Source organism: Armigeres subalbatus, chromosome 2, assembly GCF_024139115.2.
Source record: "Armigeres subalbatus isolate Guangzhou_Male chromosome 2, GZ_Asu_2, whole genome shotgun sequence".
NCBI classification, from domain to species: Eukaryota; Metazoa; Arthropoda; class Insecta; order Diptera; family Culicidae; genus Armigeres; species Armigeres subalbatus.
The window spans coordinates 155,747,590-155,761,782 of record NC_085140.1 but is presented as its reverse complement, the minus strand read 5'-3'; the positions used below and the strand labels follow the sequence as shown (position 1 = coordinate 155,761,782).

The 14,193-nt window shown below is 35.9% G+C and overlaps 1 protein-coding gene across 1 annotated transcript; it reads right to left on the bottom strand.

Moving 5' to 3' along the window:
- Positions 1–10,772: 10,772 nt before the first annotated feature.
- Positions 10,773–12,234, bottom strand: LOC134209318 (uncharacterized). Its single transcript, XM_062685308.1, has 2 exons — positions 11,752–12,234; positions 10,773–10,954 (listed from the first exon to the last, which is right to left on the bottom strand). The coding sequence occupies exons 1-2, from the start codon at positions 12,158–12,160 to the stop codon at positions 10,773–10,775; spliced, it is 591 nt and encodes a 196-aa protein (XP_062541292.1). The 5' UTR covers positions 12,161–12,234.
- Positions 12,235–14,193: the final 1,959 nt, after the last annotated feature.

Here is a 14,193-nt window from a genome sequence, read left to right as displayed (position 1 = left end):
GTCGAGTCAAGTACGAGACACTGAAGACGGCCTTATTTTGAGGTCGAAATACGTATCTGTCAAGATACAATTAAGTGGTGGAATTCAATGGGATTGTATAAACTCGTCTTATGACAGGTGGGAGTTTATGATTGTTTAAAACATTATGAATCGATGTCTGCAGGAATACCAAACGCTTAACCGCTGCTGCCATCGGCCGAGAAAACTTGATCAGTAGTGTTGTTGTCGACACTCTATCGTCACACACCGCCGTGCCGCGCTTACTGTTGGCTTCTCGACAATGCCGGGCTGAAAATGCCGATGATGCTGACGATTCTGCCTTGCTCTTAAAAAGGCTGTAGGTTTGCGAATGCGTGGCTGATACGATGATGCAACCGTTCAAAAATTCGGACGATGCGATGCTGTTATTGCTTTGCCTGTTTCGGTCAGATTGAGAGGAAAAATTCGCGCTGCGCTGTTTTATGCCTTCTTAGCAGACCTAGCGTGAGCTCATTCGTTGACGTCTGCACCAATCAGAGCGTGGTAACGGAATGATGCAAAAATGATGCGGTACCCATATTTATAGGTTTTCGTGAATTCAATGTTTTGCTTTGAAAACAGTTTTAGGCCTATTGAAACAAGTTTTCGGATATTATCAAGCATTAATATGAAAGGCATACTTGAAAGCTGTCGATTGAAGGGTTAACTGCTGAAATCTGTTCACTGGGATAAAAGCTATTAACGTTTGAAATCTTTCAACACAGCGTAACGCGGCCGATTTAGAAATTTTGTAATGACACCCGGTATAGTAAAGAGAGACGTAAGTCCTACGTCCAAAATCGATGTAGACGCCACCTCAGTGGAAAATATCTACTGCAGCTGCAAATTTCTGCTGTTATTCTTCACAGTAATACGCATCTTAGATAACCAACAGCTCATAACCAATTTCAGAATCTTGCGAGAAAATTTCATAGGATTCTTAGAATTTGCCATTCTCTAAATGGTTCGTTGTCTGCGGAATCCCGATCAAAATGGCTCGCGCGCGCCGGAAAACAGCTTTCTTATATCTAATGAAGTACAGTCGCCTCTCTACCTCTCGATATTTAAGGGACCATCGAGATATGGAAATATCGAGGAATGGAAGGAAAATTGAAATGGGTACTAGATCAAAAATAAGCTCGTTGCGATGAGACAACAAAACAAATGTCGTTTGCTGTTGTTGATATGTTTGTTATTATTCAAAATGGTCTAGTAGCCTAAAATTTGAACATATCGACATAAGGAGAATGAATCCTGAACAAAATATGATCAGAACACATCAAGATAGAGAGATATTGAGATAGAGAGGTTAAACATTTCGATAACCTCGATAACGAAAGCCTAAATGTATATTGATTGAAGGGACAGAGGAAATCATCGACAAAGGGAGAGATACCGAGATATAGAACATCGAGATGCAGAGAGTCCACTGTAATTCCATTAGCCCCACCTTTTCATCAATCGTTATGAGTGCACATTATACATATTTACACCCATATCAGATCGCAAAGGGCGGGGCTAACGGTCCTAATTTATTGAATACAAGAAAGCTGCTTTGCATTTTGATTCCGCAAAGAGCGGTTGAACAAGATTTTATGCAGCGGAGCAGACACAGCAGCATGAAGGCGTGGGTTGCCCCAGTGGCAATGCTGAAAATTTATTACAAATGGTGGATGCTTAGCGAAAAATCATCAAGTGGCTGTCGGACAATTTCAACGCAAGATTCCGTTAGTTATTGGAAAGGCGCATTGGGAAAAGAAACTTTGTTCTTCTCAGGGTTGATTGCAAAAATGGTCTGTTTTAATGGCATCGGCGTTTGGCCTAGTAGCTTGGTTGCTGTGAGTGATTCCATCCATTCAAACAAATTTATTGCATCATCCCTTCCATCGAGCGTTTGTGATTCTGCTACCGAAGAGTAGCTCTCTGCCGTCGCAAAACAATTAAGTTTAGCACTTTAAAGAAAATTTATCTCGAATTGACCTTCTTTTGTATAAAATGGTAGCTCGAAAAAAAAAAACATTTCAATTCCAATGACTAACAGAAACAAAACCAAATAATCCGCCGATGACAGAAAAATCGATTAACACGCCAATACCTCTTCTTGGATAAATAGTTTAAGTCCTAAAAATAACTATGTGTTATTAATTCATGAAGTTCTCCTCACTTTGCCACGTACGTTCCCATCGCGGGCGAAAACCAAACGTAGCAAATAAATATATTTGCGTTTGGTTTCATATCACTTCTGATTCTTCTTATATCTGCTTTATTTCGGACATTTTTGAGAATGGTGTCTTCTAGAATTGAGATATCCTCCACTGAAAGCCAGTCGAGTGGCTTCAGCGCAGATGCGGCCGATGAGTCATGTTAATTCCATGGTGAGACTCAAAGACAATCAAACTGGGAGCAACTCTTCGCCTTCTTGGTTCAGATGACCTCTGAGCAGTTTGCCCAATGTTAATATTTTTATTTCGTATAGCTACGTAGTCCTACATCACCTTTGCGTACAACCCGATCGGGCTGCACCAAGGGGTTTCCCTTGAGCTGCACCTTTTGAGTTTTTCTAGATATTTCTTAAGCTTGCAAAGGCAGCCCTTGCTTTCTTGATCCGTGCGTTTAGGTCGATCTTGGTACCGCCGTCTGACGCCATTTGCCTACCAAGATATTGGAAGTTTTCAACGTCCTCCACTGTTGCCCGGCTACTGTGAAACTGGAAGGGGTCACCGTGTTTACATCCAACGATTTGATTTTGTTGACGTTGATAACTATACCTGCCGAAGAGGAGCGCTCGGCAGGGTCGTTGAGATTAATCTGCATATCAGAGCGCCGTTAATGGCCCGTTTACATATGAGCTAGTTCTAGCGGCAGCATAATGTAAACGCTTATTAGCGAGGAGAATTCCTGTTTATATGACGCTAATATCGTGCTAGTATTGTCGGATAGTGCATTGTCCGCTAGAACTAGCTCATATGTAAACGGGCCATAAGCGAGGAGTGCAACGTCATCAGCCAATTAGAAGTCGTTTCCCTAGTAACATTTTGGTTTCATACTGGTTATATTCTTGAAGAGTAAATTATGGTATTTAAGAGTGTTATAAAACTTAAAATGTTACCTGGGTTAGGTGCTCCAAGGTTATAGGCTGCCATAGCAGAACGCGGTTTGTTTCATGGTCAATTGCACCTACCAGAATCTCGTCAATTACGATGAGGAACAGCAGCGGTGATAGAATACATCCTTGCCTCACACCAGCTACGACCTGGATAAGGTCAGTCAAGACCCCATTGTGCAGCACTCTACGCGATAAGGCTTCTTGCTGTGCCTCGATGAGGCCGATAATTTTCTCAGGAGCCCCTAGTGTCTCAGGGCGCCCCACATATTCTCGTGATTGAGATGGTCGAAAGCTTTTCGTAGTCAATGAATACCAAGTAAAGCGACTCTTGGAATTCGTTCACCTACTCCAGAATGATACGGAGCGTGACAATATAGTCCACACAGGATCTTCCGGCACGGAATACACTCTGCTGCCGTCGGAGAGTCGCATCAATCTTCTCATTGGAACGCCAATATTTTCCATTATGCCTTCTTCCGCTGCAATTTGTCCATATTTCAGAGCACACTACGATCTCCTGTGTAAACCTAATTCTGTCATTAGCGAAAATACTACTCCATTAATTCAGGGTGTCTACTACCTGGAAAAACCTGGAAAACCTGGAATTATCAGGGAATTGGGTTGTTTAGGGGTATACATGTTTTTACATATTCTGAATCTGCATAAAAAACTGAGCCTAACCCCAATTTTTCAGAATTTTTGGAGCCCCGGAACTATTTTTAATTTGCATTTTAAATTTATATGGGACTAAAAATTTGTTCTTATGCTGCATGGGCCAACTGTCATTCTATGAATGTTAGTGTCATTCTATCGATTAAAATGGCTTATTGTTTGCTATACAAAAATGAAAATAAAAGGTTTACAAACAAAATAAAAATATGTTGGAGATCAGAAAAGCATGCTCTTTATGTTAAACTATAAAAAACCTCATATTTTTCTCTGCTCAACAACCCAATTTCTCCCCACCTGGAAAATATCTGGAATTATCAGGGAATTCCTGACATAATCAGGGAAATTTCAATACCCGGTGATCATGCAGCGATTCCACGGGAAAAGAATAGAGTTGAAAAAAAAAGTTTTCCAATTTTGCTCAAAATCGCTTGGTATGTTCTTCATCGAAAATAATTAGACCCGTATTTTTTTATTTTTTTATAAAAATTACCATGCTCGATATAGGGTTACCAGAAAAATCGCTATATTTCGATTTTTTTTATTTAAAAAAAATCATAACTCTTGAACCACTGTATCGATTTGCAATGTTTTTTTATGGATAGAAAGCTTATTACTTCTAGTTTTTACTAAGAATATTGGTTTGGTGTATTGGTGTACTCAAATTTGCTAAAATGGCCAAAATATTCGTTTTTTATGATTTTTGAAATGTTGGACCACAACGACTATATATCTTTATATTTTTTTATGAAAATTCAAACATTTTTTGATAACATATCAAAAAATTAGAAATGTTCATCGAGCCGTTTTTGTGTTACATTTTTTTGAAAATTTCTGAACATACACACATGGAATGAGCATAATTTTCCATCACTTCAAAATAACTGCGGGAATCATTCTGTTGAAGTTATCAAACTTATTCCTAATAAATTCATGATAACCATGTTTACAAATCTAGTTTTATTTGTGAAGTAATGTACCTATCAAAAGTAGGGGATGCTTGTCCAATTCTGACCCCATGAAATGTAAGAACTATAAATCACCCTCAAATTGTTAAAAAGCAGAGACCAACATTGCTAGGGTTTACTCAACCATGGTTTACGCTTTAACTGGAACCACAATGGTCCGTTAGCGTCCTAATTCAGCATGAGTGCTCATAAGGGTTGCAGAGGCACTCATGCCGAATTTGAGTGGTAGCGTAAACCACGACTGAGTAAACTTTACTATTTTGAATTATTCCACAAAAAGGTCATTTTGAGTGAACCGAACTGAAACTAGAATATATTTTTTTAGCGTGTAGATTTTTAAAATATTTAGTGAAGTTAAAAATCAATTTTGAAGTCCAAAAACACATTTTTCCGACCAATGAAATCTACGTTGAAATTCTTTGTGTAATGAATGCTTTCCATTGGTATTATTAAAATTTGGCAACCAGCGTTGTTTGAGAGAATCTTGGCTCTGCTATATTGAGGAATGGTAGCTCAAATCTCAAAGCTTTAGACTACAAGCAATGGTTTTCTCTGATTACCTTCAATTAAAACTCAGCATTTAATTTGATTATTTTTATTTTCATAATTCATCCAAAAAATATTACATAGCAAAATTCTTACAATTTAACACACTTTTCTTCATCTGAAAACGAAAACCGTTTCACGACAATGTAATTTTCATTTTGTGGCTTAAAGTAATGAAACGATTGTGTCCCAGAGATTTGTTTTACACGAGTATAACGGTTCTTTATTTTCTTTTCCATTGCATTGTAATCTTTTTCTGAGAAAACTCGTAATATATTTTGGAATCTACTTTAGTAGCCCAAGAGTAAAGTTCTTATGCAGTTGTAATATTATGGCCTTGTACACTTGCTTTTGAAGCGTTTCGCTTTAGAACACCTCCTAAAGCGTCACAAGGCCCTTTTCCATGGCAAGTGGCAAAAGTTCCACCCTGCTTTAAGACCGAAGTCTTTGTACATGTGGCACAAATTGGAAGCAGTCATCTTATTTTTGTATTGACTGCCTGATCCATCAGAAAAAAATGGATATTTTTCAGGTAAGGTAGCTTTTTTTTAATGAAATTCACACAATTTGTTATAAACAGCCGAACGGCAACATGGTTATGTTTAGTAAATTCTGCGATTGCTATGAAGCTTGTAAACTTTAAATTTTGTGCTTCATCCTTATAATATATGGCAGAAGGATGGAATGTGCATTGAGCGTTTGCCCAATGAAAACCTTGTATAGCGTTCTGAATAACACAAGAGTAATTTTCAGAGAAGTCAGCAATTATAATGCAATCAGTTGCTTCTAAATTAATTTTAAGTTGTTTTAAGTAGTTTCCTTGTTGCTCTGCAATAAAATTATGCGGAGATAATTCGCTTAATTTTTCTAAAAATGTTTCCACATACTCTTCTGCATCCATTCGCATTGAATTTAAATGACAACGATCTGTTTGCTTCCATTGTTTAAATTCTAAGGAATCGACATTTTCAAGAAAATTCATCAGGTCATTCTCCAGTGTCTGCGTACCCGGGCAATGATCACAGGTTTTCAACCAACATTTCTCTGTAGGATTTTCACAAAGTATTTTAAAAAACTAGTCATGATACGTTTTGCCTTTCTCGTACAACAAAGTTGTACCAGAAAGGCTTTCATTTCACTCCCAAAACGTACTTTTTATAGAGCGCTTGTAGACCCATAGTATTATATACCATTCGATTCAGCTCGACAAACTGAGCAAATGTCTGTCTGTCCGTGTGTGTGTCCGTGTGTGTGTGTGCGTATGTGTGTGCACATTGAAACATTAGCCAATTTTTCTAGTACTAAACCTGAATCGATTTTGCTACAACAAGTTGCATTCGATGGGGAATGTTTTCTTCTTGTTCACTATTGAGTTTCATAATGATGGCACTTCTCAAAAAATAGTAAATATTCAAAGAGTTATGAGACATCATTATTTCGTAACATCGCTATCGATTTTCTAGGTTATGTTCTCCCAAGACACAATTTATTCGAAACCGGCACACTGACAGCATAGAATACACAGCTTACACGGAAGAAAAAACTTCACAAAGAAACATAGAAACCCATTAATGAGTTAAAAAGTACCTATTTTAAGATTTCATGTATACACTGAAAATTCTCGTTTATTTTTTCAAAATGACCTAAGAAACATATTTTCATGAATGAATTTTAATATAGCGCTCAACAGACCAAGATCACACCATTCGCTTGCAGAACACAAATTAATTCATGAATAAAAGGCCGCATGCGTTGTTTTTAAAAGTTAAGCGTCATTTCTGCCATTTCTTTCCCTATGGGCCGATGTGAGCAGTGAGAAGTGAAAAGTGAAACGTGAGAAGTGCGAAGAGAGGAGTGAAAAGTAAGAAGTAAGAAATGAAAAATGAGAAATGAAAAATCACCAGATGATCCGAAATGAAAACAAAATGTTTTTCCAAATTTAATCTAGACTATCCTTTGAAAAGAGCTGAAATTTTTTGCTAATATTTTCAAATGGATATAATAGAAAAACGACGCATCCCACAAAAAAGTGTTGTATGGGTGACCATCGCAAAATCAGTCAAACTTTCTAGTGAAAATATCGGAAACAATTCAAATTGAGCCCTACACTGAAAAAAATTAGTTTAAAAATTTTAAAGTCGATTTGCGAAAAAACGCCCTTTTTTATTTAAATGAAATTTTGTCTCAAGATAGGTGATTATGTTCCCTACCAACCGTCCATACATCGCAAGCTGGGCACTCTTAAGGAAAAAAGTTTTTCTAACAAAAAATTTTCTTGTCGGAATTATTTTCAGTGTATTTTCATCTGAAATTAAACCAATGAAAGCCATCGTTATAGAACCCCAAGCAAATCTATTTTTATGATACATTGTCTAATTTAGTCACTAAATATAGTTTGTTTTTAAATTAAGAGTAATATTAAGAAGGGTTTATATCTTCAAAAAAATATTATATTCCATTATTAGCTTCTTTAGTTACGACCAGTTACGACCAAAACATTGTACTCTGCCTGACTGTACAGGAATACTTAATATGAGTATATTATGTATACATATGTTAAATCCACCCTTAAAGACACTGAAAAATCAATTCCGTCAAGAAAAAGTTATTGTTAGAAACTTTTTTTCCTTCAAAGTGTCCAGCTTGCGATGTATGGACGGTTGGTAGGGAACATAATCACCTATCTTGAGACAAAATTTCGTCCAAATCGAAAGGGGCGTTTTTTTTTGCAAATCAACTTTTAATTTTAAAAATCGATTTTTTTAGTGTAGGGCTCAATTTTGAGTTTTTCAAAAGTTTTATTAGAAAGTTTGACTGATTTTGCGATAGTCACCCATACAACACTTTTTGTAGGAAGGGTCGTTTTTCGATTATATCCATTTGAAAAATCAGTAAAAACAAGTTTGACCCTTTTCAAAGATAGTCTGAATCAAATTTGAATAAACTAAGTATGCACTTTTCTTTTAACTGCACTTCTTAAATATTGACCAATAAATTTACAAAAAGTCAACTTAAACAATCAGAACACTTGCAAGTGTTGCAAAAGTTCTATTTTGGCTTTACGCATTTTATTACATTTCCCGCATAACTTTTCAAAAGGACCTAAGTAAATTTTTTTCATGAATTCTCGCTTAATTTTTCAAAGGACGTAAGTAACATTTTTTCATGAATTAATTTGAATACTGCAATCAATATTGTGATTCTCGAGATATTATAGCATTTTGCTCATTCACCTCTGCCTCGCTTAGTTGTGCGCCGCTAAGGTATTGTGTCATATTATGGTACTTTACTCAATTTAAGTGTAGAATATTACATCACAAATTAAACATAATTGCACTACTAATATCCACTTAAACAATATCCCGAACGCAACACAGGCGAAAGAAAAGCAAAAACTACTAAACCTCGAACAATTTCACTTAAAAATATCTTTTCGTAAAGGGACGACAATATGCTACATACCTTACAAGCGAATGTGGAAAAGCTTACCGAAAGCTCACATCTATTTGACATTGGTTTATTTACTTTTTGCATGGCGCACAACTCGGCGCATGGGACCCGGCGCGTAACTGGTGAGCCAGAATGCTAATTTTAGAAAAGAATCGCAATAGCTTTCATGTTGTTCTGTTGATTGCAGTACTCAAATTAATTCATGAAAAAAATGTTACTTAGGTCCTTTTGATAAATTATGCGAGATCTATAGTACAGCAGATAGTCCATTGCTGATAAACGTTCATTTCGAACAATACACCGCAGATTGCTGGTGAATTGTTTGTTGGACATTTGCTGTGTCTCGCTCAAACCAACAGCGAATAATCTAGCGACTACTTTAACGAACTATTTAAGGAACAGCTACTTTAACCGACCGTGTCCATTTAGCAAGTACGGTGTTGAACATAATCTGGAGATTAAAATAACACTTAATTTTAAAAAAAACTTAGCAAGTAACCGCACAATATTGAGTAAAACAAATTAAGGGTGTAGCATTTCTGCATGCGGTGAATAAATTTTGCACCGTGTATATAACTGACAGCATGAATGTTTGTGTTGCTTCTTTCGTGCTTTATTGATGATGCTAACCTCTCAAGCAAAGTTTTCCAAAGCTTCAAATGTGGAACACGAAAACTAATGGACGAACACACACGCGCTAGAGACCCGAAGCCGATGACTTCAGCCGCTCGCCTCAACACAGCTGTAAAAGTTTCGTCGTCGCGTTTTCATGCACCTCCTTATTTCCATATTATGCGGCTTTTTTTCATTTATATTTATGTGAATTGTTGGTTTCATTTTCACAAATATACTTGTACAATTATTACACAAAGGGATGCAAAATCAATGTATGACATACAACTATGTAGTATGATTGAACTTTAATATTACATTGGTGAAAAACACTACGTGGGAATCAGGAAAGTTGGAAACATATCGAATTTTAATCCATATGTATTTTTCAAAACGCGCCGTTGCGCTAATCATTGTATTTACTATCGCTAATCATTGTACTACCGCACGATCGCATATTTGTAACATATGCATTTTTTCCTTTCTCGTACAACAAAGTTGTACCGAAAGGCTATATGATTGCTAAAAAAACTTGATAGAAGGCCCGGAGACCCATAGTGTTATATACCGATCGACTCAGCTCGACAAACTGAGGTGACGTCTGTTTTTTTGTGTATGTGTGTGTGTATGTGTACAAATTTTGTAGGCACACTTAGAATTATCCGATTTACTCGCAACAAGTTGCATTCGACGGGGAATTGTTTGCTATTGGAAATGGGCCCGATCATTGCTTTTCGGAATTATTGAAAAAACATTGTTTTTCCCCAAAGGTCCCCCTTGAAAATTCAAAGAACAATTTTTTTTGAATGGTGGCAAGGCAAAATATTAAAAATGATCGAAAAATGTGATCTATTCCCCAAAGAGCTTTTTTGACCTTTCTAATGTGATTTTTTCAATATATTTTATAATGCACGAGAAAGGCATCATCACTGCTAGGTGGATTAATCTGGGTTTTAAATGGTTATGAATAAGTTTCTTGTCCTTAAGGGTTTTAAACATTAATTTAACATTCTGATGATAAATGCATACGCAGACAGTATGCGTTCCACTTGAACCAGCTAGAATACAATTTTTTGGGCGGCTGCTGGAAAACATAGAAAATCTAATTTTAAAAGTAAAATATTGCTCTTTGAAAATTGAATAAATTTCACGAAGGTTACATAAAAGTAACCTGCGCTGTACATGCACTTTTTCTCCTGCCATATTTTCAATAACAAAATCCCTTAACCCAGGACATGCTCTGCTTATCTCGTCACTATTATAAAAGTCCATAACTACAGTTAGAGTATCATCGCTCAAAGACAACATATTTACTCTGGTCTCCGGTGTGCTCATAAAACCTTTTTCAATCTGTAATGTCTTTGCACGTTGAGCAGTTCGTTGCGAAACACCGAATTCTTGCATCATTTTGTATGCAGTCCAGGATTTGGGAAGGAAGTTAGAATCCTATATCGATCGTTTCTGTCAGATATTTCATCAAATTTTGCCTTCATTTGTTGAAGAATTTCCTGACCGTCTCCGGGTTTCTGGGCACCAGCGCTACCAATTGATTCAGCCCTCGTTGATTCCAAAGAAAACAAAGATTCTGAAAACAAGATGGAAAAATAACTATTAGTTAGAAGCATGTTTCTTCATATAATGTAATACATATTGTATTCGATTATTCTAATTTGTTGCATGATAGGCAACTGCTCTACAAATTGAGCTACTAGGTTGAGGTAAGATTATACGGAACTGATGTTTTTGCCTTTCTCGTACAACAAAGTTGTACCAGAAGGCTATAATTTCACTCCAAAAGCTAAATTTTGATAGAAGGCTCGGAGACCCATAGTGTTATATACCAATCGACTCAGCTCGAAAAACTGAGCACATGTCTGACTGTGTGTGTGTGTGTGTGTGTGTGTGTAGCTCCGGGAATTTTTTATTGTTAAACACGTTTCATATAGAAGGACTTGACCGATTCGAGTGCAACTAGTATCATTCGACGGATAAACTTTCCTAGTTGGACACTATTGTTTTTGTTTGCTAATATCTCATGCGGTTTGAATATAATTCTATTTTTCTTTTATCAAATACGCTGTGTACATGCACATTTTAAATCATTAATCAATTTAGCCGTGACGCAATCCATTACTCTCATAGTTGAGTTATTTTTAAGCAGCGTGATATAATCGCATCAAAGCTATTAACCGCCTAAATGTAGGCAATTTACGTTGCATTTACTATACTAATTCGAATTCAACACATTGAATCGAGAAAGGCATAATCACCACTGGGGGATAAATTTGGGTTTTTCAATTTTCTGAATAATCGAGTACAACTAGTATAACGTAGCAAATCATGATGTCTGAATGAACAAAAAGAAGAGATTATTCTACTTACCAACACTAGGAACAGCGTCAATTTCCGATGATCCAGCGGCATTGGGATCGATTATTTCGAAACCACCATTATTGATGTTTGCTGGTGCGGCGAAATTGTTCACTCTAGATGGTCCCACCACGGCGAAATTATTGGTGCCTGATGGTCCGGCAACGGCGAGATCATCAAGTTTCGATGGTTCAGAAACGGTGAGTTCTTGATTTTCACATTCTATATTAACTGCACTTGGAGCTGCTGGCTCGTTTCCTTTCTTGATAATGCGATAAAGTCGGCAATAGCAGGTATTACAAATGTAGGAACAGCTTTTATCCAATTTTATTCTCCTTTTCAATGCATAATCATACAGTTTAGGAGTAAGTTTCCTGTAACAATTACTCCAAACATGGCAATTTGAGCATTCGTGCTTCATTGTATTAAACGTTTCTTCAGTAAGGCAACTGGACAATTTCACTGATTTTCTTGACTGACATATACTTTATCTTATAGACCACTTTGAATAGTCCCTTTGGGTATCATTTAGGTAGAGTGAACAAGGAAAAGGAGACAGATGAATCATAATCAAAAAAGAAAATACAATGAATTACCTGCATCAAAAATATTGAAAACATATAAACAAAGCAGGTAACCTATTGTATGGATCGCTGAAAACCAACCTTTTTGAAAACGACATATTGCTTTGCCAATTTTGGAGAATGAAGTCATCAATAACAACACCAGACTATTCCGATTGAATTATTTTCAACTATTGCGATTCGTAAATTCTTCTAATAAACGAGACCAAACAAACACTCTTGAATAACATTTTCATACTTTTGATTTAATTTGAGCTATTTGAAATAGTGGAGAATAACGTTCATTCCATGTGTGTATGGGCAGAAAACTTGAAATTTTCAAAAAATGTAACTCAAAAACGGCTCGATGAACATTTCTAATTTTTTGATATGTTATGTAAAAATATTTGAATTTTCATAAAAAAATATAAAAATATATAGTCGTTGTGGTCCAACATTTAAAAAATCTTAAAAAACGAATGTTTTGACCATTTTAGCAAATTTGAGTACACCAATACACCAAACCAAAAATTTTTTGGTAAGAACTAGAAGTAATAAGCTTTCTATCCATAAAAAAATATTGCAAATCGATCCAGTGGTTCAAAAGTTATGATTTTTTTAAAATAAAAAATTTCGAAAAATAGCGATTTTTCTGGTAACCCTGGTAACCCAAAAAATAAAAAAATACGGGTCTAATTATTTTCGATGAAGAACATACCAAGCGATTTTGAGCAAAATTGGACAACTTTTTTTTCAACTCTATTCTTTTCCCTTGGAATCGCTGCATGAGTGAAATTTTCTCAAAAGATGAAAAAAATCCATAAAAATATTTGAATAAATATACTTTTCCTTTCAATTCTTTCAATCAAATCTATTGAAAATGTAGTGAACTTTAATGGATCGTTATTCCGCAAAAAACTTTTTGCCTTCTTCAAAAGAATTCCTGGAAAATTTCCGAAGCTCTTCTTGGTGATATCTAGGAATTTATTCGGGAAATCAATTAGGGATTACTTTGTAAATTCTTTTGAGTATTCCCTCGGAAATTCTTTATGAATATATTGAAAAATACTAAATTAGTTAGGATTTTTCAAAGCAATTCCTGGAGGAACTTCCGAAGGTATTTCGAGATCAGTTTTCCAAGGATTTTTTCAAAGAAATCACTAAGAGAGTGTCTATAAGAATGATTAGCAATTTTCTAAATTATTTCTGGAGGAATTTCCAGAATAAAAACCAAAAAGAATTCCCGGAAGAATTTCAAAACGAATTTCCGGACGATTTTTTGTATGGTTTCTTCAATAAATAGTGATTTGTGAAGAGTTTTTGCTGAAGAAATTCTTGAAAGAACAGCCGTAGGAATCCCGAATAGATTTTTCGAATGAGTTTCTAAAGGTATTCTCGAAGATTTTTCAAAAAATTCTTAAAAGCAAAATATCCAGAAAAACTCCTCCAGGTGTTTTCTAAAGTTTTCCTCAAGATTCTCTCTCTTCAAAAAATCCCAAGGAATCTCAAAAGAAAATTCGAAGCATTTTCCGAAGGTTTTTACAGTAAAGCAGTAATAGAACGCTAGTGGCGCTGCAACCATTGAAATTATTCTGCCAAAATATGCTTCAATAAGCTTAATAGCCTATTCAGATTACGATTAGATTATTTATCGCAATAAATATCGTGTTAAACCTGAGAAAGAAAATTGAATGTATGGGGAAGGCATCAGGTTGTTGTTTATCATGATATTTATAATCATAAATAGCGTAATCTGAATAGGCTATAACTTGGCCGTTTGACACTTATAGTACTGGACCGGCACCTTGGCTGCTAGGTCCAAGCAAACTAGATGTTGGTCACGCGAATAGGTATCAGGATGTTCGGCATGAGTACTTTAGGCATAAAGGTT